This window comes from Borostomias antarcticus (assembly GCF_949987555.1).
Source record: "Borostomias antarcticus genome assembly, chromosome: 3".
NCBI classification, from domain to species: Eukaryota; Metazoa; Chordata; class Actinopteri; order Stomiiformes; family Stomiidae; genus Borostomias; species Borostomias antarcticus.
Window position 1 is genome coordinate 1,135,760 of NC_140236.1, and position 22,500 is coordinate 1,158,259.

General features: G+C 47.7%; 2 protein-coding genes across 2 annotated transcripts in view; both read right to left on the reverse strand.

The window, feature by feature from the left end:
- Nucleotides 1–1,233: 1,233 nt before the first annotated feature.
- On the reverse strand, nucleotides 1,234–2,733 carry galnt6 (UDP-N-acetyl-alpha-D-galactosamine:polypeptide N-acetylgalactosaminyltransferase 6 (GalNAc-T6); the record flags this gene model as incomplete). Its single annotated transcript, XM_084461895.1, has 2 exons — nucleotides 1,234–1,417; nucleotides 2,249–2,733. 2 exons carry the CDS (start codon nucleotides 2,731–2,733, stop codon nucleotides 1,234–1,236), a joined length of 669 nt encoding a protein of 222 aa, XP_084318021.1.
- A 6,314-nt stretch (nucleotides 2,734–9,047) lies between these two features.
- LOC311329869 (adenylate cyclase type 6-like) overlaps nucleotides 9,048–22,500 on the reverse strand; it is a 56,661-nt gene continuing 43,208 nt past the window's right edge. Inside the window, exons 11-24 of the mRNA XM_084461813.1 lie at nucleotides 21,048–21,076; nucleotides 20,144–20,291; nucleotides 18,171–18,268; nucleotides 17,963–18,050; nucleotides 17,380–17,496; nucleotides 16,978–17,136; nucleotides 15,943–16,118; nucleotides 15,388–15,420; nucleotides 15,253–15,282; nucleotides 15,011–15,143; nucleotides 14,349–14,612; nucleotides 13,603–13,807; nucleotides 12,257–12,381; nucleotides 9,048–11,689 (exon numbers count right to left, since the gene is read on the reverse strand). Of these exons, the coding sequence (XP_084317939.1) occupies nucleotides 11,561–11,689; nucleotides 12,257–12,381; nucleotides 13,603–13,807; nucleotides 14,349–14,612; nucleotides 15,011–15,143; nucleotides 15,253–15,282; nucleotides 15,388–15,420; nucleotides 15,943–16,118; nucleotides 16,978–17,136; nucleotides 17,380–17,496; nucleotides 17,963–18,050; nucleotides 18,171–18,268; nucleotides 20,144–20,291; nucleotides 21,048–21,076 (1,734 nt within the window). The 3' untranslated portion in view covers nucleotides 9,048–11,560. The remainder of the gene's footprint in view (nucleotides 11,690–12,256; nucleotides 12,382–13,602; nucleotides 13,808–14,348; nucleotides 14,613–15,010; nucleotides 15,144–15,252; nucleotides 15,283–15,387; nucleotides 15,421–15,942; nucleotides 16,119–16,977; nucleotides 17,137–17,379; nucleotides 17,497–17,962; nucleotides 18,051–18,170; nucleotides 18,269–20,143; nucleotides 20,292–21,047; nucleotides 21,077–22,500) is intronic.

The window sequence follows — 22,500 nt, forward strand, 5'->3', positions numbered from 1 at the left end:
AACACTACCCCCCCCCCCCCCCCTCAGTGACTACCCACGAAAACTGCCTGACCTAAATACACTTCCTCCCAAACGATCGGTGGGTAAAGCATGTTAAGAGTCCATGTAGAAACCATCTCCTACTAGGGCTGGGTATCCACTCCAATTTCAAGAATCAATTCGATTCCGATTCACAAGGTTCAGAATCGATTATCACGATTCAATTTGATTCAATAATCCATTCGGTTAGTGTTACTAAAACCTTTTTTTTTGTTGTTGTAACCTTAATTACATGACTGCCAAGTTATGCAACACATCAATACTAGGGCTGGGTATCGATACTGATTTACAAAAATGAATGAATGAATGAATGAATCATTGAATGAATTATGGAACTATTCATTCCTTCATTTATTCATTCATTCATTAAATAAAAAATCGATTTATGAATCGATTCTGAATCATTTGATTCAAAATCGATTCAGAATCGATTTTTTAAACCCAGCCCTACTCCTACTGTATCTATGGGCAATTTATTCATCGTTTAAAAAAAACAACAAAGTAGCTTCCTGTCATAATTATGCTGACAGTTTCAGTTTGACTGCAGTCTAAAAATAAGACGGTCATTCTGAGCGGAGAGTTTCCATCGGTGCAGCTTGCATGTAAACTGTGTAACAGCACAGGAAGGTTGTGTGAGTGTGTGAATGAATGTGCTCAAACACACAGGAGAGGCACAGTGGGTTTTTTCATCAACCCGTGTTTGGTTTGTGTGAACATACTGCTTATATTTACACACATGTCCCCTCTAGGATACATCAAATACCATCTATCCCTCCATCTTTTCACACGTCCCCTCTAGGATACATCAAATACCATCTATCCCTCCATCTTTACACACATCTCCCCTCTAGGATACATCAAATACCATCTATCCCTCCATCTTTACACACAAGTGAGTGGGGCTCATCCATCCATCCACCCTATCCATCTACCGTGTCTCTCTCTCTCTCTCTCCCCATCTCTCTCTCTCTCCTCTCCCCATCTCTCTCTCTCTCCTCTCTCTCCCCATCTCTCTCCTCTCCCCATTTCTCTCTCTCTCCTCTCCCCATTTCTCTCTCTCTCTCCTCTCCCCATCTCTCTCTCTCTCTCCCCATCTCTCTCTCTCTCTCTCCCCATCTCTCTCTCTCCCCATCTCTCTCTCCCTCCCTCCCTCCCTCCCTCCCTCCATCCAGGTGAATGGTCTCAGGGGCCTCCCTAACGCTGACCTGCGGTGCTGGCGTCGTCCACCATGATGATCTCAGTGAGCAGGTCAGCGGGGGAGGTGTGCAGCGTGCTGTAGACCGTGCGCAGCAGCGTTGACCACGCCTCGTTGTGGAACACGATGATCACGCTGGTGGTGGGCAGCGGAGGGCAGCGGCGGAACTTGCGTTCCACACACCTGGCAGAAAGTTCCAGATCACACAGGCTTATTTCTGTCACGTACAGTACGGGGGAAGCGTACAGTACAATGTCAGCAATGTACAGTTCTCCTCACAAAAGGCAGAAGAGCTTCCAACCTTAGTAGGCCAGGTGCTGGATCTAAGAGTACATACGTGAGGAGAGATCCACACACTGATATCTCCCACAGTGAGGGAGATACCAGTGTGCAGTTCTCCTCACAGACAGTTCTCCTCACAGACAATCAATGATAAATCAAAGAAATAGAAGTAAAAAGAATGTAACAGCAACATAATAGAATGTAACATACAAAAACACCAGCTAGAAGATCTAATGGGAGTAGATAAACGCCACGCACGCACACACACACACACACACGCACACACACTCAGGGCAATTACTGGTCTATGGCGCCATAGAGGGTTCCAAGGTCAATAGCGTTATCTGGACTTATTCTTTGTGCGACAGCAACGTTGTGTGCGTGTGCTCAAACCTCCAGATACAGCGAGGGCTTAAATACATAAAGTACAGCCCTGAGCATACATGAGAAGATTAGCCAAGTGAACACCCAACTGAGACGTAGCATTTTGCGGTGCTAATCGGAAAAAATTTAAATCAGCATTAAGGCTTAACACTTCCACGAACTACTATAATGAGATAGGGGCTTTCTCAGGGTTGATCCAGAGTGTTTTGGGAGAAACCCAACAGATGCTATCATGACGTAATTATATTTTGCAGTGCTGATGGGAAAATAAAGCCCGCACTTCCACGCACTGCCACAACGAGAGAGAGAGAGAGAGAGAGAGAGAGAGAGAGAGGTACGGGGTCTTACTCTGGGGGCCGGGTGTCGTCCCCCAGGCTTCTGTGAAGGGAGATACGATCGCTGGCAAACTGGTTGAAACAGTGTCTGGTCATCCCCTCCTCCTTCTCCTTCTCCTCTCCCGGGTTCAGCTTGTCCTGCTTGAAGGCTCGGGCGTCGGCCCCCGGCGCCTGGGGGTCCTGCGGGGGTCTCTCCAGGGCGGGCTTCAGGTCCGCCTGGTTGTAAAAGCCCGAGCGGCAGCGTGGGTCTTCGGTGGGCTGGATCTCCGGTGAGGGCTGGGGCTGGGGAGCGCCGATCTGGAAGCCCAGGTTGTTGACGGCCCCCCGGACCATAACCATCACCCTCTCTTTCCTCTCAAACAGCTCCTGGAACCACGGGTCCTGGCTGGGTTCTGAGCCCACGTCCCTCTGGAGAACCACGAGAACCACCATGAACAGGGTTCCACCCAGGAGGACCAGCTTCAGGGGGGACAGGCGCCGTCGCACGAACAGACGCATGATTCAGAACCGCCCGGTGGACTCTGCCCTGCTGGAACAAAACACACAAACAGGAAAACAAATCGTGAAATTGATAAACAGACAACAGGAATCTGTTCGATGGAAGCTTGGGAAAAAGCAAACGGGTTTTTACATAGAACCAACTTGAAACCTTCCCAGAAAACCATTTTGTGCTCAAAATACAAGCTGCTGTAGCCTTACCTTTGGCTGCAAGTGATCTGGTAAGAAGATAAATGTTCCTTTCAAGTCTGGCCTCACCTGCGAGTGTCTATGGCAGGTGTTGGAGCAGTCAGCGACCTACTCTCGTCTACTCAGGTGTCATAGCAGCAGCATCTACTCTAGCAGGCTCCTCCCACCTCTTAACAGGTGTCATAGCAGCCAGCTACTGTACCTCGTCTACTCCTCCCACTCTCCACGCCAGGGACCAGCCCCACTGGAATAGCCACACACACACACACACACACACACACAGAGAGTGAGCAAACAGCACACCTCTCTGAAAGCACCTGTATCCACCTCCAGGATGCAGCGCGTGGCACCAGGTGGCTCTTCCCAGGACGCTGACCTCAAGTCCCACATGGATTAATGAATGATGTGTGACACCTTCCATAACAACCTCTCTCTCTCGCTCTCTCTTTCTCTCTCAAGGATATCAACCACGTGAGTTTGACCACCTTTAGACATACCCTAGTTCCTGGTTCCTGAGAGGGCCTATCCCATGACAACGAGGACATGCTCAGGTGACCAGTGCTCAGAAGATCACTCTTACTTGGTCATAATTAATTCAGAACAGTCCACTCAAGCCGTCCTCTCTCATGACTGATTCAGGAGGATTGTGATTGTGATTCCGCCCATGAGAACCAAAGTACACTTCTCCTGGACCCTAGGCTATTCTTCAAGTCAACCAGTTTGTCTTGTTTGGTAGCCTTGCCTACTTGAACAATGAGTAGAGAGGGGCGAGGACCAGTCGGGAATGAGGTGGGACAACTGTCCATAGATAGGGTATCTGAGATGTTTATCTAGGAGTTATTAATTTTCACAAACAAAACAAAAAACAAAAACAACACATTGTTGTTTCAGTGAAAGATGTGTTATGTAGTAGGCTACCCACTGAGCAAACACACGTCTAAAAGACGTCTTTTAGATGTCTTTTTCGGACGTCCAAAGACATCTAATTAGGAGCCAGAATTAAAGTTTTTTTTAGACGTTCAGATATTGAACCCGTTCTGCACGTCCACAGACGTCTTAGAGGGGTCCAAGCCAGACGTGTGAATATTGAGGGGTCCAGCAGACGAACACACGGGGTTCAGGACCGACGGACGTTATTAAGACATGATCTGAACGTCTCCCTGACGTTGTGTGTTTGCTGGGTATAGTAGGGTAGTTGGTGCAATAGCCTACAATGCGGAACCTGTGAAATGCAGAGACGCGTTGAGCATGACACAAAACTGGTTTGGGCAACATAGTTGTGTCATTGTTACGGAGAAGGCGATATGACGGATGAATGCAAGAACACAACACGACATCGAGATTAAAGAGCCTCCTGTCATCACGGAAACTCAATACTCAAATCCAAAAAGCCCTATTAGCGAGTGTTAATCGACCTTAATAGGCTGGCCGCAGTTTGGGACGATTACAATTACCCGAGCATGTAGGCTACTCTACATTTAAGTCACCAGATTGCCTAAATGATAACATCAAAACAGGAAATTGTTTGAGTGAAAACACCAGGAAGTATCTTATCTTAAGCCAAGGTACGGGTGAAGTGGGCTATTCTTAGTTTATACCTCATGTGCGCCTAAGAAAGTTAAACATTTAGTCGAGGTTTTATGATCGAATAGCCTGTGTATCCATTTATCATCTCTTTTGACTGTGTCCCCCGGTCGCATGAGATAATATAACCTGTTATATCCGCAGTTACATCAGTCTGTTATGCTAACTATGTCCCAAAGTTACATAAACCTAATATCGAGGATGGATAATGCTATTCAAAGATAAGGCGCATAAACTATGATGATAGTCTCTGTTTGTCTTACCCGAAACTGGTCACAGATTGGATGAGGGACTGCTTTCCACGGGTTGGTTTGAAGCCTCTGTTTAATGTGCAGAAGACGTAGATAATGAAGACGTAGATAATGAAGATGTAGATAATGAAGATGTAGATGATGAAGATGCTCGTTAACTTGTGAGATGTTTTAAGTATTAAGGTTCCTCTGCAGGAGAGCGCGCGCCGTGGCCCCCCGGAACCCTTTGAACGCAACAGGTGCGGTTCGTTCAAATGATTAGCTGGAGTCCCCTGGGTCCTAAAGCACACCTGTTCCACACCACGGACAGGGTTCCGTGTCCAATAGTCTACGTGCTCAAACCGGTTTTCCTAATTGAAACACAATTAACTCTCTATACATATGCTACTCTCATTTTAGTCTATGTATATTTACTCTATATATTTACGCTTTATGCTATTGAAATAAAGTCAGATTCAAACATACCCAGTGAACTTCGGGCAAATGAGGGCAAAAATCCCGCATAGCCTATTGGCCCGATTGGGTTTTGGAAGTTGGCGTGGCATACAGCTTTAATTAGCCTCCATGACAAAAATAATGTTTTGAATTAATTAATGATTACATTCGATTGCTGTAAAGGAACATAGGCATTACCTCAACCAAAATACATTATTCACGTGAAAGAAATTAAATACCATATCCAGTGTCCTTGAAACCGGAAACTGATTCATTCAGACATTGAGACTAAAGAGATGCGCGAGCAGGACCGGTCTCTCCGGTTACTACCGGGAGGAGAAACCTTGATTGCAGGCTATTAATAGACCTGGAATCTGAATTCTAACGGAACGTTGCAAATCAAAGTGATGATATTCTGTTGTAGTAAATGATCAAACAAATCTCCCAAATTCAGTCCATTTGAATCTGATCTGATCTAATTGTATTGGTGCATTCATGATAATAATGCCCGTAAATCGTGAGAGTAGACTAGCCTACTTATCTTCCACGACCCTTCAGTGGTAACTCAGTTTTCTTTATCCATTACTTCGCCTTCCTCAAGACTGTGCAATGCGATAAAAGTAAACCACAGTAGCACCGCAGAGGCCCATGGGATACGTGTTTGTGTTTAATTCCAGCTACTTAGTGCATGGTGCATACTATGAATTATAACCTAGCTACTCCGCCCTCAACTGGGCAGACTGATGGCTGTTGCAGGTGAGCAGTAGGCTGGCAAAACTGCCGGATTAACATGAGAATGAGAGCTGGAAAGTGAAATCCGAGTGAAAGATTATTTCCTTGTAGGTGTTTAATACCTGAGAGCAGCAGGGACTGTTGCTGAAGGAGCTCTTCCCTCGGGCGGTCCATCATGGTCCACAGCCCCCTCTGAAGACTGACCAGGTCCACAGCCCCCTCTGAAGACTGTGACAGACTGACCAGGTCCACAGCCCCCTCTGAAGACTGACCAGGTCCACAGCCCCCTCTGAAGACTAACAGACTGACCAGGTCCACAGCCCCCTCTGAAGACTGACAAGGTCCACAGCCCCCTCTGAAGACTGACCAGGCCCACAGCCCCCTCTGAAGGCTGTAACAGACTGACCAGGCCCACAGCCCCCTCTGAAGACTGACCAGGTCCACAGCCCCCTCTGAAGACTGTGACAGACTGACCAGGGGGGGGGGCAGACTGACCAGGCCCACAGCCCCCTCTGAAGGCTGTAACAGACTGACCAGGTCCACAGCCCCCTCTGAAGACTGACCAGGTCCACAGCCCCCTCTGAAGACTGACCAGGTCCACAGCCCCCTCTGAAGACTGACCAGGCCCACAGCCCCCTCTGAAGACTGACCAGGTCCACAGCCTCCTCTGAAGGCTGTAGCAGACTGACCAGGTCCACAGCCCCCTCTGAAGGCTGTAGCAGACTGACCAGGTCCACAGCCCCCTCTGAAGACTGACCAGGTCCACAGCCCCCTCTGAAGACTGACCAGGCCCACAGCCCCCTCTGAAGGCTGTAACAGACTGACCAGGCCCACAGCCCCCTCTGAAGACTGACCAGGTCCACAGCCCCCTCTGAAGACTGTAACAGACTGACCGGGGGGGGGGGGGGGGGGGGGGGGGGCAGACTGACCAGGGGGGGGGGCAGACGGACGAGGCCCACAGAAGACCTCATCTGCAGCCTCTTCAACGATGGCGGCTCCAGGAAGGCAACACACAACAATCCAATAATCACAAATACAAAACAGCCATTTATTGATCTTTTATCCAAGGGAAACAAATCTAACTTTTTTTATTCTGCTAATACAGTATTTTTGAGAATGGAAAACAAAACAGAGACTATTCTGTTGGCCTTTTAACTTTAAGGCGAAGAAGGTAAAAAAGAAAAGAAAAGAGGGACAACAAAAAACTTAAATGGGAGAGAAAAGCGTTCAGGTTAGGAGAGAACAGGGTTCAGGTTAGGAGGGGGAACAGGGAGGGAGAACAGGGTTCAGGTTAGGAGGGGGAACAGGGAGGGAGAACAGGGTTCAGGTTATGAGGGGGAACAGGGAGGGAGAACAGGGTTCAGGTTATGAGGGGGAACAGGGAGAGAGAACAGGGTTCAGGTTGGGGGAGAGAACAGGGAGGGAGAACAGGGTTCAGGTTAGGAGGGGGAACAGGGAGGGAGAACAGGGTTCAGGTTAGGAGAGAGAACAGGGTTCAGGTTGGGGGAGAGAACAGGGAGGGAGAACAGGGTTCAGGTTAGGAGGGGGAACAGGGAGGGAGAACAGGGTTCAGGTTAGGAGAGAGAACAGGGTTCAGGTTAGGAGAGAGAACAGGGTTCAGGTTGGGGGAGAGAACAGGGAGGGAGAACAGGGTTCAGGTTAGGAGGGGGAACAGGGAGGGAGAACAGGGTTCAGGTTATGAGGGGGAACAGGGAGAGAGAACAGGGTTCAGGTTGGGGGAGAGAACAGGGAGGGAGAACAGGGTTCAGGTTAGGAGGGGGAACAGGGAGGGAGAACAGGGTTCAGGTTAGGAGAGAGAACAGGGTTCAGGTTAGGAGAGAGAACAGGGTTCAGGTTGGGGGAGAGAACAGGGAGGGAGAACAGGGTTCAGGTTAGGAGGGGGAACAGGGAGGGAGAACAGGGTTCAGGTTAGGAGGGGGAACAGGGTTCAGGTTGGGGGAGAGAACAGGGAGGGAGAACAGGGTTCAGGTTAGGAGGGGGAACAGGGAGGGAGAACAGGGTTCAGGTTGGGGGAGAGAACAGGGAGGGAGAACAGGGTTCAGGTTATGAGGGGGAACAGGGAGAGAGAACAGGGTTCAGGTTGGGGGAGAGAACAGGGAGGGAGAACAGGGTTCAGGTTAGGAGGGGGAACAGGGAGGGAGAACAGGGTTCAGGTTAGGAGAGAGAACAGGGTTCAGGTTAGGAGGGGGAACAGTGTTCAGGTTGGGAGAGAGAACAGGGTTCAGGTTGGGGGGGAGAACAGGGTTCAGGTTGGGAGTGAGAACAGGGTTCAGGTTAGGAGGGGGAACAGTGTTCAGGTTGGGAGAGAGAACAGGGTTCAGGTTGGGGGGGAGAACAGGGTTCAGGTTAGGAGAGAGAACAGGGTTCAGGTTAGGAGGGGGAACAGTGTTCAGGTTGGGAGAGAGAACAGGGTTCAGGTTGGGGGGGAGAACAGGGTTCAGGTTGGGAGTGAGAACAGGGTTCAGGTTGGGAGGGAGAACAGGGTTCAGGTTGGGAGGGAGAACAGGGTTCAGGTTAGGAGGGGGAACAGTGTTCAGGTTGGGAGAGAGAACAGGGTTCAGGTTAGGAGGGGGAACAGGGAGAGAGAACAGGGTTCAGGTTGGGAGGGGGAACAGGGAGGGGGAACAGGGTTCAGGTTAGGAGGGGGAACAGGGTTCAGGTTAGGAGGGGGAACAGGGTTCAGGTTAGGAGGGGGAGAGAACAGGGTTCAGGTTGGGAGGGGGAACAGGGTTCAGGTTAGGAGAGGGAACAGGGTTCAGGTTAGGAGGGGGAACAGTGTTCAGGTTGGGAGAGAGAACAGGGTTCAGGTTGGGAGGGGGAACAGGGTTCAGGTTGGGAGAGAGAACAGTGTTCAGGTTGGGAGAGAGAACAGGGTTCAGGTTGGGAGGGGGAACAGGGTTCAGGTTAGGAGGGGGAACAGGGTTCAGGTTGGGAGGGAGAACAGGGTTCAGGTTAGGAGAGAGAACAGGGTTCAGGTTAGGAGGGAGAACAGGGTTCAGGTTAGGAGAGAGAACAGGGTTCAGGTTGGGAGGGGGAACAGGGAGGGGGAACAGGGTTCAGGTTAGGAGGGGGAACAGGGTTCAGGTTAGGAGAGAGAACAGGGTTCAGGTTAGGAGGGGGAACAGGGTTCAGGTTGGGAGAGAGAACAGAGTTCAGGTTGGGAGAGAGAACAGGGTTCAGGTTGGGAGGGGGAACATGGAGGGGGAACAGGGTTCAGGTTAGGAGAGAGACAGGGTTCAGGTTGGGAGAGAACAGGGTTCAGGTTAGGAGGGGGAGAGAACAGGGTTCAGGTTGGGAGGGGGAACAGGGTTCAGGTTGGGAGGGGGAACAGGGAGGGGGAACAGGGTTCAGGTTAGGAGAGAGACAGGGTTCAGGTTGGGAGAGAACAGGGTTCAGGTTAGGAGGGGGAGAGAACAGGGTTCAGGTTAGGAGGGGGAGAGAACAGGGTTCAGGTTAGGAGAGAGAACAGGGTTCAGGTTGGGAGGGAGAACAGGGAGAGAGAACAGGGTTCAGGTTAGGAGGGGGAAGAGAAAAAAAGACAGCACGATGCATCGCCTCACCTGCACATGCATCGATGTTCAGTGTCAACGCAACTCAACACACAGTGCACCTTGATTCCTACACAAGCCTGGAGCCAAACTACCGTTAAACTACCATGAAACTACCGTTAAACCACCGTTAAACTACCGTTAAACCACTGTTAAACCTCTTCTTCACACAGTGCAGCGTTCCTGCTCGTCTCAGCAACACGAGTGGTTTTATTGTGAGACAGCAAACTGTTAAAACTATATAAAAAAAAAAAAACATGAAGGGAATCAGTAGCAGGGTCACTACAGACATAGCCCCCCCACAAACACACACACTTAATTCGTGAAATAATCTCTTTTCAACCCGCTTGGGGAGCACAGGGGCGTGGGTGTGCCAGTGTAGCGAGGAGGCCAGAGGAGAGTAGTCGAGTAGTGAAACTCCCTCCTTAGTAGAAATACCGTCGTCATCGAGTAGCTAGCTTTTCGGTGGCGTATCGCGAGAAAGAGCGTTGTCTCGCAGACGGGCAAGCTCAGAAGAACATTGCTTCCAATCCCGCCCTGGGCGATCCCTTAACACGGGTCAAACGAACGAGTGACAGAAAACACAACGCAGACGAAATTAAGTCTGTCACACTGGTACTGTCCAATAAAAGTACAGATCCAGCACTGCCATCGGTGGAAGAAGCACCACGACTGTCACCATGCAATTAAATAAGTTAAAGGCAATATCTAGTCTTAGTGAGTAGCGTTAAGCCACACGGGTACATAGTGCTCTGACAGCCATCTTCTGTCTGTACCGTGAATATTTTTGGTTTTTAGTCATTAAGGATGGAATGAAATCAATAGTCGTAGGCTAACATAAAATGGCATGAAGAAGTGAAAACCAACTACAACGAAAATCAGGAATGAACACACAACTACGAAGTATAAGATATAAAAAACACACATGCCTTGCAGAAATCAGTTTGGCAAGAAAGCATTAGTCATAGTCTCATAAAAAACTCACAGTGACAAGTTATGCCCCTAGATAAACAGCATTCAGTTTCCACTCACTCACACACTCTCTCTCTCTCTCTCTCTCTCTCACACACACACACACACACACACACACACACACACACACACACACACACACACACACACACACACACACACACACACGCACACACATTTATAAAACTTTGTCATAACAGTTTAAACAATCTCTCCAGTACCATGGTACCAATGCAACCGTTTGTCCTTCACCAAAGTTTAATTTTGGCTTGTACCAAAAAACATGATATATCTAGAGTGAGAAATGAATAGATGGTACATTTGAGTGAGACGACACAGTCTTGTGCCCAAACCGTCGGGAGATAATGAGGTCCTGATAACAATGCACAAATATGATACAAGGCTGCTTCATTTGTGTGTGTGTGTGTGTGTTTGTACTTCTTCATAAGAACATAAAGTCCAAAACAAAGGTTTGCCGCCATCAACAACAGCAATGTCTTTACCTTGGCCTTCGTCGTCAAAAGTAAAAACCCAGATGAATAAACAGCAACTCAAGATAACTGCTTTTCCACAGAGCTTTTCAAACATAGTCGACGCGCGTGTAGTGTCCTTCATATCAAACATTTGTTCTTTGGTCATTTCATCCTTCCGTTTAATCCTTGCATATTCATACAAGTTCTTTTAAAAGGTCGTCACAAAAAAACACACATCGCTCATGAAAATAAATAATGAACTTGGGGATGTGAAGTGCTTGTACAGTAGCTCACACACAAACACAGCCTTTCTGTTCGCTTCAACGATGTCCTTCTAAGGCGACGCGTCTTCACCAATTCAATCTTCCAACGCAGCTTGAGGTCAGGATGGCGGTGCTTTGAAATGAGAACCCTTTTCCTAAGTGTGTGTGTGTGTGTGTGTGTGTGTGTGCGCATGTGAACACAGCAACACAACCACACAAGCCCCCCGGTCCATCATGGCGACCGTCTCTGCCGCCCTGTGGGCTCCGGTTGCTCGTTAGCGAGTCCCACTGCCCTCTCTCTCTCTGGCCCGCGTCTGCGTCTGTCACGTCGGCACGCCGTCCAGTCCAGGGGAAAGCCGTTAACTCCCCGGGGGTCCGCGGGTCAGGAAGTAAGTGGTCATCTCTCCCTTCCCCTTCACCTTGACTAGGCCTCGGCAGTCCAGCTGGTAGCCCTTGTCGACCAGCACGTGGTACAGGTCGGTGGTCACCTAGGAGAGAGCGAGGACATTCAGCACTCACAAACACTTGACCCCCGACGGCCTCGTCAGCCCCAGCTGCCCATCTGTCATTCTTACAATGGGCCCAGATGATTGAGCTATGACATAATAGATGCATAACAGGTGGGTGTGAATGAGACTATAGTTATTATCCATTACTTCTGGTAAATTAAATACAATGCACAGGTTGTAGATGTAGGGTTGTAGTAGTATTTATGTCCACCAGATGGCAGCATTGCCAAAGCAGGTCAGAGGGATACTATCAAATCATGTCCAGAGCTGTGTTGGGAATCGCTCCCTCGTTTCCTCACTCCCTATTCCCTATATAGGGTTCACCATGTAGTGAACTACCTAGGGAACGGAGAAAATGTAGGGTACATGCACTGTTCCCTGCAAATCAAGGTGAATTGTGGGTAATAAATAGTGGACTATATAGGGAATGAAAATTCTGTGGAGAATTCGGACACTACAAACAAAATGGCTGACGCCCTATATAGTGCACTATATAGTGAATAGGGGGTGATTCCGAACGCAGCTCATGTGTGGTGTGTGTTCTACCTGGATGAAGTCGGGTACTCCAGTGCTGTCCATGCGGCTGGCCACGTTCACCGTGTTCCCCCAGATGTCGTACTGGGGCTTCCTGGCACCGATGACCCCGGCTACTACCGGACCCATGTTTAGACCTGAGGAGACGATCACAGAGTCAGTCACTCTGACGAGCTGAACCTGAGTAGACGATCACAGAGTCAGTCACTCTGACTAGCTGAACCTGAAGAGACGATCACAGAGTCACACTCTGACTAGCTGAACCTGAAGAGACGATCACAGAGTCACACTCTGACTAGCTGAACCTGAGTAGACGATCACAGAGTCACTCTGACTAGCTGAGCCTGAAGAGACGATCACAGAGTCAGTCACTCTGACGAGCTGAACCTGAGTAGACGATCACAGAGTCACACTCTGACTAGCTGAACCTGAAGAGACGATCACAGAGTCACACTCTGACTAGCTGAACCTGAGTAGACGATCACAGAGTCAGTCACTCTGACTAGCTGAACCTGAGTAGACGATCACAGAGTCACACTCTGACTAGCTGAACCTGAGGAGACGATCACAGAGTCACACTCTGACTAGCTGAACCTGAGTAGACGATCACAGAGTCACACTCTGACGAGCTGAACCTGAGGAGACGATCACAGAGTCAGTCACTCTGACTAGCTGAGCCTGAGTAGACGATCACAGAGTCACACTCTGACGAGCTGAACCTGAGTAGACGATCACAGAGTCACACTCTGACTAGCTGAACCTGAGTAGACGATCACAGAGTCAGTCACTCTGATGAGCTGAAACTTTGGGCTACACTATCCCCCTGCTGGGCTGCCTCTTCCTCGGCTGTGATGACATTTCCTATCGTAGGAGACTTGTCTCCATAGAAACCCAGTACAACTGTATTGTCATTTATCACCTCACAAAACTTGAGAAATGTTTCTCAAGGACAGCGACCATTACACTTCAGATGACTTATAGATACTCAACTGACTATCAACAACGATTCAACTGACTATCCACTAACCCTAGAGGCTTATTCAAACGTTATAAGTCACTGCCCACCTACTTCCATGCATAAGTATACATTGAATACATCCACTAGAGGGCAGTGCAGTGTCACACTTGGGAAACGAACATTTCTTTTATTTAACTTGTTTTTTGTCTGGACCGCAACAGCCCTACTGTATAAACGCGAATGTCTGTGACTGACTTTGATGAAGTTCCTCACCAACTCGCACAGCCTATCCTCAAAAACCTCCGCCATTTAAATCCGCCGCTTTCAAAAGTGAAAGCTCCTTCTTCTTCGGTTCGTCTGTCTGGACGTGTCTCGCTTAAACTGTGGCTACACTTCTCACCTATCTTCATCTGGAAGTTGTTGAAGGAGTGCTCGTTGATGTACTTCATCTGCTCCCGGAGCCTCATGGCGTAGTCGGCCAGCGCCAGGATGTGCGAGCGGCCCTCGCGGTCGTAGGTGGAGTCGTTGAGGCCGGACGCCACCATGTAGGTGGAGCCGATGGTCTTGATCTTCTCCAGCTGGCGGAACTTGTCCTCGCTGATGATCTGGATGGGAACCAATCAAAGGATTCGATTTCTTTGTGAAGTGCGTTGTGCTGCAACCACACGCATGAAATATGCTTTATCAATAAAGTTTGATTTGATGAAATATGCTTTATCAATAAAGTTTGATTTGATGAAATATGCTTTATCAATAAAGTTTGATTTGATGAAATATGCTTTATCAATAAAGTTCGATTTGGTGAAATATGCTTCATCAATAAAGTTTGATTTGATGAAATATGCTTTATCAATAAAGTTCGATTTGATGAAACATGTGTTATCAATAAAGTTCGATTTGATGAAATATGCTTCATCAATAAAGTTCGATTTGATGAAATATGCTTCATCAATAAAGTTTGATTTGATGAAATATGCCTTATCAATAAAGTTTGATTTGATGAAGGTGGCTAGAAGGGAGAGCATGGCATCCTACAGGATTGCATTAGAATTATAAAGCTCATAAATGTCTGCAACCATTCTTTATTCATTCCCATCTACTGACTAGTTTCTATAAACCCGACAGTAACACGCGTTCCCCTCTCACCTCGTCGAAGTCAGCGATGATCTCGTTGAGGAGGCGGAGACACTCCACGCCCTCGTTGTTGGCCTCCAGCTCCACGTAGAACTCTGAGAAGTTGCTGATGGAGGCGAACATGACGGCCACGCACTCGCACGACTGGTAGTACAGCTCGTCGTTACGCCGCTCGCGCGCCAGGAAGTGGGCGGCCACGTCTTTGGGGAGGATGTTGTGGAGGAGGCGCCGGTTGTACGCCTGTAGCTCCTCCATCTCCTCCTTCTCCTCTGTGGCCTGGGGGAGGGGAGGAGAGAAAGTTACTCATTGATGAAAGCTGACTGTAGGTATTATTAATGTAGTGTACATTGACTACAGTCTTACAGACTTTTCAACTGTTCAACGTTTCCTAAAAGACATGAAATAGACATGTAAAGCTGATGAACATGCTATGCTGACTGATAGGCTATGCTAACAGACATGCTGTGCTTTGGACACTATAGACACTCTTTGGCAATGCTATGCTGCTACATGCTACATGCTATGCTAATGAACATGCTATGCTAATGAACAGGCTACGCTAATGGACATGCTATGCTAATGGACGTGCTACTCTGTGGACATGCTACGCTAACGGACATGCTACGATAACAGACATACTAATGCTAATGGTAAACAAAAAGGTTTCACCGTACCTGCAGCTTCCACAGGAAGTCCAGGCGCGCAGTGGACTCCACCTGCTGCGCATGCAGGTACAGAGCCAGGATGAACACTGTCAGGATGATGGGCGTCATGACCTTCAAAGACACCTTGGTCACAGTCTCTTGGCTGGGGAGGGAGAGGGGAAAACATGTAGTCAGGCATGGTGTGGGCACATCCACCAAACTGCATGAAGGCAGGTCCACAGATTAGTATGTAATTGTGAACGAGGACGTACCATTGCTCCGTTTCGTTGAAACTAATAAACCTGGAGAGAGATAGAATACATTTTCATTTACAACGAAAAATAAAAAATACTTTATTATTATTATTTTATATAATTTTCAAATGTAACCAAAATAGAAAAACCTACCACTCTAGAGTGTCATTTAAAGGTGTTGGAAAGCTGATGGGGGTAAACAGAAAAAATACAAGTTTAATCATGGTTATTTTAAATAATATATTAAAAAATAATAATGCATTAATTCTTATGATTCCATGCTAATTATGGCAAAATGACAAATGGCACTTAGAAGAACAGACAACAAACAGGACTGATTATTAGAGAGTTGTGTATATATGTGTATATATTACGTGAGAGTGTATATATGTGTATATATTACGTGAGAGTGTATATATGTGTATATATTACGTGAGAGTGTATATATGTGTATATATCACGTGAGAGTGTATATATATGTGTATATATTACGTGAGAGTGTATATATGTGTATATATAACGTGAGAGTGTATATATGTGTATATATTACGTGAGAGTGTATATATGTGTATATATTACGTGAGCGTGTGTATATGTGTATATATTACGTGAGCGTGTATATATGTGTATATATTAATATGTGTATATATTACGTGGGAGTGGTGGGTGTGGAGTGTGCGAGCTGTGACGTGGAGCAGTGTGACTCACAGGGAGTTGGCGGTGACCAGGAGGTCAGCGTTGTCGAACAGCGCCACCTGTGGCCATTCCACCAGCAGCAGGTAGATGATCTGGATGCCCAGCATGAGGGCCAGCTTCCCTATGCTGCTGATGTGCAGGAACACTGAGCAGGCCAGCAGTGTCAGGAGAACGCTGTAGCTGAAATACTACACAGCACACAGGGGGGGGGAGGGAGGGAGGAGAGGGAGAGAGGGAGGGAGGGGGGAGAGAAGGGAGGGAGGGAGGAGAGAGAGGGAGGGGGAGAGAGAAGGGAGGGAAGGGAGGGAGGAGAGAGAGCGATGGAGAGAGAGGGGGAGACAGGGTGGAGTCATGAGAGGGGAGGGAACAGGGAGTGAGGGAGGTAGAGAGGGAGGGACGGGGAGGGAACGGAGGGAGTGAGGGAGGTAGAGAGGGAGGGACGGGGAGGGAACGGAGGGAGTGAGGGAGGTAGAGAGGGAGGGACGGGGAGGAAACGGAGGGAGTGAGGGAGGTAGAGAGGGAGGGAGGAGGGAAGGGAGGGAGGAGAGAGAGCGATGGAGAGGTGAGGGAGAGAGGGAGGGATGGGGAGGGAATGGAGGGAGGTAGAGAGGGAGGGGGAGAGAGGTGAGGCAGAGAGAGGGGGAGACACGGTGGAGACATTAGAGGCGTGAGAGGTTGAGAGAGGCAAAGGCAATAGTGGTTCAGTAAGACAGAAACATGCAAATATTCAAGATTCAAGAGAGGCTACATTCTCCTCTGAAGCCTTCACAATTATTTCACTAACTTCCTCTGTGAGTGTGTTTATATCTGTGTTGTCTTATTTACACACGCAAAACACACACAATAACGATTTAATCAGTTACACACAAATACATGTTCCCACAACACCCACACACCAAACAATGAATCAAAAGACATAAACATCGCTAGGCGGAGACAAACAAACATACACACCACACGCACAAGTGCGCGCACACACCACACACACACACACACACACACTCACACACACACGGTCGGCCCAGGCCTGGCTGCCTGCTAGCTCACCTCAGGGAAGTGGCAGGGGTTGGTCTGGTTGGGGCAGACCGTGAGTCCGTCCGCTGCCGTCTGGGTGAGGTTGTGCAGAAGGCAGAGGGTCACCAGGGGGTCAGAGGTGTTCTGTTCACTGGCCACACAGTCCAGCAGCCCCTCTCGATCGCAGGTAAACTGGCCAGGAAGAAAACACAGCATTCCTGTATTATTACACGCTCTGTGGCCTAGTGGCTAGAGGGTCCGCCCTGAGATTGGGAGTAGGGTTGCAAATTTCAAGGAATTTCATTAATCGATAACTGTTAACCTTAACAAACAATAGTCGGTTAATTGATAAGAAGGTCCCGCGCTGGACTACCCTTTGCTCTCTGTGTACTGTATGTGTTTTGTATGTATTTATTTAGGAAAGCTGGTTCCTACCATGTTGACGAACGCGGATATGAAGAGCAGGATGACGGTGAGGACCCCCACCAGAGTGCTGTTGGTGCGCGACTGAACTATCTTCTGAGCCACAGACTGCAGGGCAGCAGGAAACAGCTGAGACACACAGACAGGGACAGGAAGGTCAGCATAGAAGTGGTAGTACAGTAGGAGTAGGAGTAGTAGTGGTAGTAGAACCACTGACCCTTCGATCATTGAACGACCCTCTCTACCAACTGAGCTACAGCCACCCCCTTATTATAGTGTGACAGTGTTGGCTCGATGGATGTGGTGTAACCACATCACCACCAGCCCTAAGGTGTTTGGCCGTAGGTGCCAACCTGCCACCTGCCAAATATACTGGTTTGTTTATTTGATATCTGGCTACAGTACATAATACTTTGAAATTGCACAATTAGTAACTTACCAATATCATACTTTACTGTAAATTAGTCATGACTATGCAGAATATATCCCTATGCAAATGAGTGTTTGCGTCTGTGTGTGTGTGTGTGTGTGTGTGTGTGTGTGTGTGTGTGTGTGTGTGTGCGTTTGTGTGTGTGCGGAACACAACCACCCTTACCTTAATGCAGGAGTAGATGGCACAGATGAAGAGGATGTTGGTGAGGATGATGAAGATACTGATGAAGAGGCCCAGCATGAGTGGTGTGCTGCCATGGAGACACATGAAGGTCATAGGTCACATACTGCACGCCAGAACTACTCCTCACCCAATAACTCCTGTCTGATTGACACAAACCCTGAGAATAATAGTATCTAAGAACACTTACTGTGGGAATATGATGATCTGAATGAGACAGATGAAGCAGAAGACACATAGGATGCAGGCCACGTAGCCTCCGAAGCGATCGTCCACCTTTTTGGAGTACTGAAAGACAAAGTTTGGTTCGGTTAACTAACATTACTACTGTATAAAGCCAACTGACATTACAATAAGCATTAAGCTAACAGATATTACTGGAAACTAGCTGACTTTACTATACAGACATCACTAAAAGCTAAAGCTTCATCAACTATACTTGTTAAAGTAAGTGTGTCACTATGCATTATTTATACGTATATGTATCAGAATTTATTTATTAATATTTGTTAGTATCAATCGCTACTCATCAAAAAATATATAAATATATAATTTATATTATTATTTATTAATATTTTCAGTCGTGTTGGTTGGTTGGTTTGTTCTTTGGCATGGTTACGCAAAAACTACTGGAGCGATGTTGAGCCTATCAGAGACCATGGTGCTGAAATAGCCAATCAGCAGTTGTGTTGCTTAAATATCAGCAGGCCACCATTCATTGATAAATCCATGGCCCTGTCCACGGTGCTGAAACAGAACACCTAATTGTAATCTGCATTTCTTTCCGTTCCGTAAATTTCCCCTTGGATCTGTCTGGCATCTCCTTACAGCCAATAGGGGCCCAGTATGAGGTCCCGCCCCCTCTGCAATGAACCCTTAGCTCCGCCCCTGGTTCCAATATACAGCCTAGTCCTTAATCAGTTCTTTTTAAGTCCTTCATCCATTCCCTCACGTTATAGCTCACATATTATTATGAGACTTGAATATTACGAGATGTATTGACTGGGTTTATGTCAGTAATCCTGATGCATAAGTGTGTTTTTACGAATACACCAACTGTCTGTCCATGTCCCACATGTTGTCACTGTAACTTCACCATCAAGAGATGAAAAGGCTAAAACCTCACCGCAGATATGGGCCAACATGATTTAGCACAGATAACACGCCTACAAACAGAGTCTGTTTTTGTAAAAGAACCCGTCGAATATGTTCTAGGCTACAGGGAATCGCCAATAATATTCTGAAATATGATCTTTGAACAAGGAATTGGTTTGTTTGTGTTTGAGTAATTAATCAAAATAGGAATTGGATATGGAGTTTGCATTACTGGTAAAAATGAAAAGAGGAATTTTAGGAGGATCCATGGTGAAGCAAGCAGGCCTTAGGCCAGGGGGCCAGAGGCGAAGCTGATAGATCTCCAGCCATTCAAAAAAGGGACTTGACCCTAACTCTAACCCTGACCCTGACCCTGACCCTAACCCTGACCCTGACCCTAACCCTAACCCTAACCCTTGTTTGCATTAAACATGATAAACAGACATGGCAATAAGGGTTTCAAAACAGCAGCTTTGAAAAATTCACAAAGGAAAGTGAAAGTGAGGCCAAAGGCAAAAGCGGCTTCTTGGCAATATTTCGTATTTAAACCCAAAGCTAATAAGGAACCTGATAACATAAATGAGGCATTTTACTATCTTTACTATCTTTTACTATCCTGATTTCATAGAGTGAAAGTAGGCTGTGTGTGTACATGGAGGAGACTAGTCTGTACACATTAGGTTACAGTATGCGTCAATGAGTAGTATTACTGCTCCCTCTTGAGGCTACGAGCGGTATTTCCCGAAATACCCAGAAATACTGTTGAGATCCCACGGGTAAGATTAGACTACTACTCCCAAGGGCTCCCTACTGTAAGCAGGCCTACATAAAAAAGACACATTTATATCCATCCAGGTTCGTTTTGGCTAGAGTAGCTGCTCAAGGGTTATAAACATCACTACCAGTTACGCCACTGAAAAGCTTACTTTTCCATGGCGCAAGTGGGCAATATTTATACTGAGGAGTGAGTTGAACCATTTCAACTCGGTTACACTAACAAAATGCCTTCATGGGCGGAGGCCTGTGCTCTCTGAGCACCCTTCCTAGTCAAGTTCTAAAGGCTCGGACCTTTTTCTCCAGGGTGGGGGTCTGGAAGGTGAGCAGGAACCTCTTGACGTGGTCTTTCCTGAGCTGGTCGATGCTGCGGGCGTCGATGGCCCGGCCCAGGAACTCATCCACCTCATCCTCTGGGTTCAGGGCCTCCTGGGCACAGCGGCTACAAGGCACACACAACAACAGACACAACAACAGACAAGACAACAGACACGACAACAGACACGACAACAGACAACAACAGACACAACCACAGACACAACAACAGACACAACCACAGACACAACAGACACAACATACACAACAACAACCACAACAACAGACACGACCACAGACACAACAACAGACACAACATACACAACAACAAACACAACATACACAACAACAAACACAACATACACAACAACAAACACAACAACAGACACAACAACAGACACAACAGACACAACAGACAACCACAGACACAACCACAGACACATTACATTACATTAGTCATTTAGCAGACACATTCATCCAGACCGACTTAACAATTGCATTTAACGTAGGAAAAGCCAATGTACTACAATGTACTACTACACAACAGACACAACAACAGACAGGCCAACAGACAGCGTGTGAGGGAGAGGGGCTCATCTGGGCCAGATGGACGGGCGCGGGGTTAATATGAACGGCTCTGGGGTAATAAGGGAGTTAGTGCCGCGGCTGAATTGGCCTCTATAAAACCAGCTGTCCAGGCTAAACTTAGCCCCAACAGTACCAGGCTGCCAGTCAAGCTCTGGGACTATACACACACAGACAGACAGGCAGGCAGACAGACAGGCAGGCAGACAGGCAGGCAGACAGACACACGCACACACACGCGCGCACACACACAGTCACCCAAGAAAAACTAGCATTGGCCAAAAAATAAAGTGCTCACTTGTCTTTGCTGGAAGTTTCATCGATGCCCTGGGAATATGAGAAAGAGTGAGAGAAGAGAGAGAGAGAGAGAGAGAGAGAGAAAGAGAGAGAGATTATCCTGTAGCCAGTGAAAGGTGAAGAGCATACCCAGCCTCAGACATCTGTGACATCACAGGCTGCTCTCAGACTGATGTTTTAATTAAAGTTTTGAGGCTTCAAATTACAGCTTCATTCCCACATGGCCGCCGTGCTCAGAGGAGGAGAGGAGAGGAGGAGAGGAGAGGAGAGGAGAGGAGAGGAGAGGAGAGGAGAGGAGAGGAGAGGAGAGGAGAGGAGAGGAGAGGAGAGGAGAGGAGAGGAGAGGAGAGGAGAGGAGAGGAGAGGGCAGGAGAGGAGGAGAGGAGAGGAGAGGAGAGGAGAGCAGTGGAGAGGAGAGGAGAGGAGAGGAGAGGAGAGGAGAGGAGAGGAGAGGAGAGGAGAGGAGAGGAGAGGAGAGGAGAGGTAGCAGATGAAGAGAGGAGGTAGTGAGAGAGGCATAGGGAACGAAGCCAGGCTGAATCAGATCACAGTCAGACTCAACACTGCGTGGTGTTCAGTTGGGCATCCAACCATCCATTAGTTTAACAGCGACCAATCAGCGCTCTACGTTAACGGTCCCCAACCTTTTTTGTTTCATATTGACAATATTGGGGGGGGGGGGGGGGTCACACACAGGGCTTCATTCATTTAAGTTGTTATTTGATTGGATCCGGTACCTCGTTTGTAATGATCAAAATATCAAAGTAAAGTGTGTGTAATATTTAACGGTATCTGTCATTCTTTTATTTCCCACTGAAGTTACTCGTAAATCGCTCGCTTGCCTATTTTAGATGCATGACAGAAACGTGACGGATATCAATCACTCAAATCACGCCGTGACTCGCTGTGGCTCGCTGTGCGAGTTATGTGCAAGAGCGGGGGTTTTGAGTAGGCTAGCACCGCTGCTGCTCACCGCTCCCCCAGGGGATAGGTCAAACTAATCTCACACACTCAGCTGGGTGACAATCATTGGGACTTTAACCTTTAACCTTTTAAGTGGTAAAATGTCAAAAATCTCTTCTAACCAGTTGGAACCCTAAGCGTAGGTCAAAGGTCATTTTGGCAGAACAGGTTGGCGACAGCACAGGTAGCAAAAGCACTGTCAGCATGGATGAATTAAAAGAACCAGACCAGGTCAAGCCTGGCTTATGTGCGTGGGCTGGCTTGTTTCTGTGCGGGACTGGTAGGACGGTAATGTCTGATAAATAAAGATGGGTCTTGTCACCTGGACACATCAGTTCCAATGCTAATCCAGCACAATGAGAGCAGGATAGCCAGTTAGCTCATGGGCTCACAACAACTAGCAGCAGCTTCCATAACATTAATTGTAGCGGTCAGTGGCTAAAGCAGTTACACTGATGATTCCTGTAATGTTAGCTATTTTGCTGCAATGG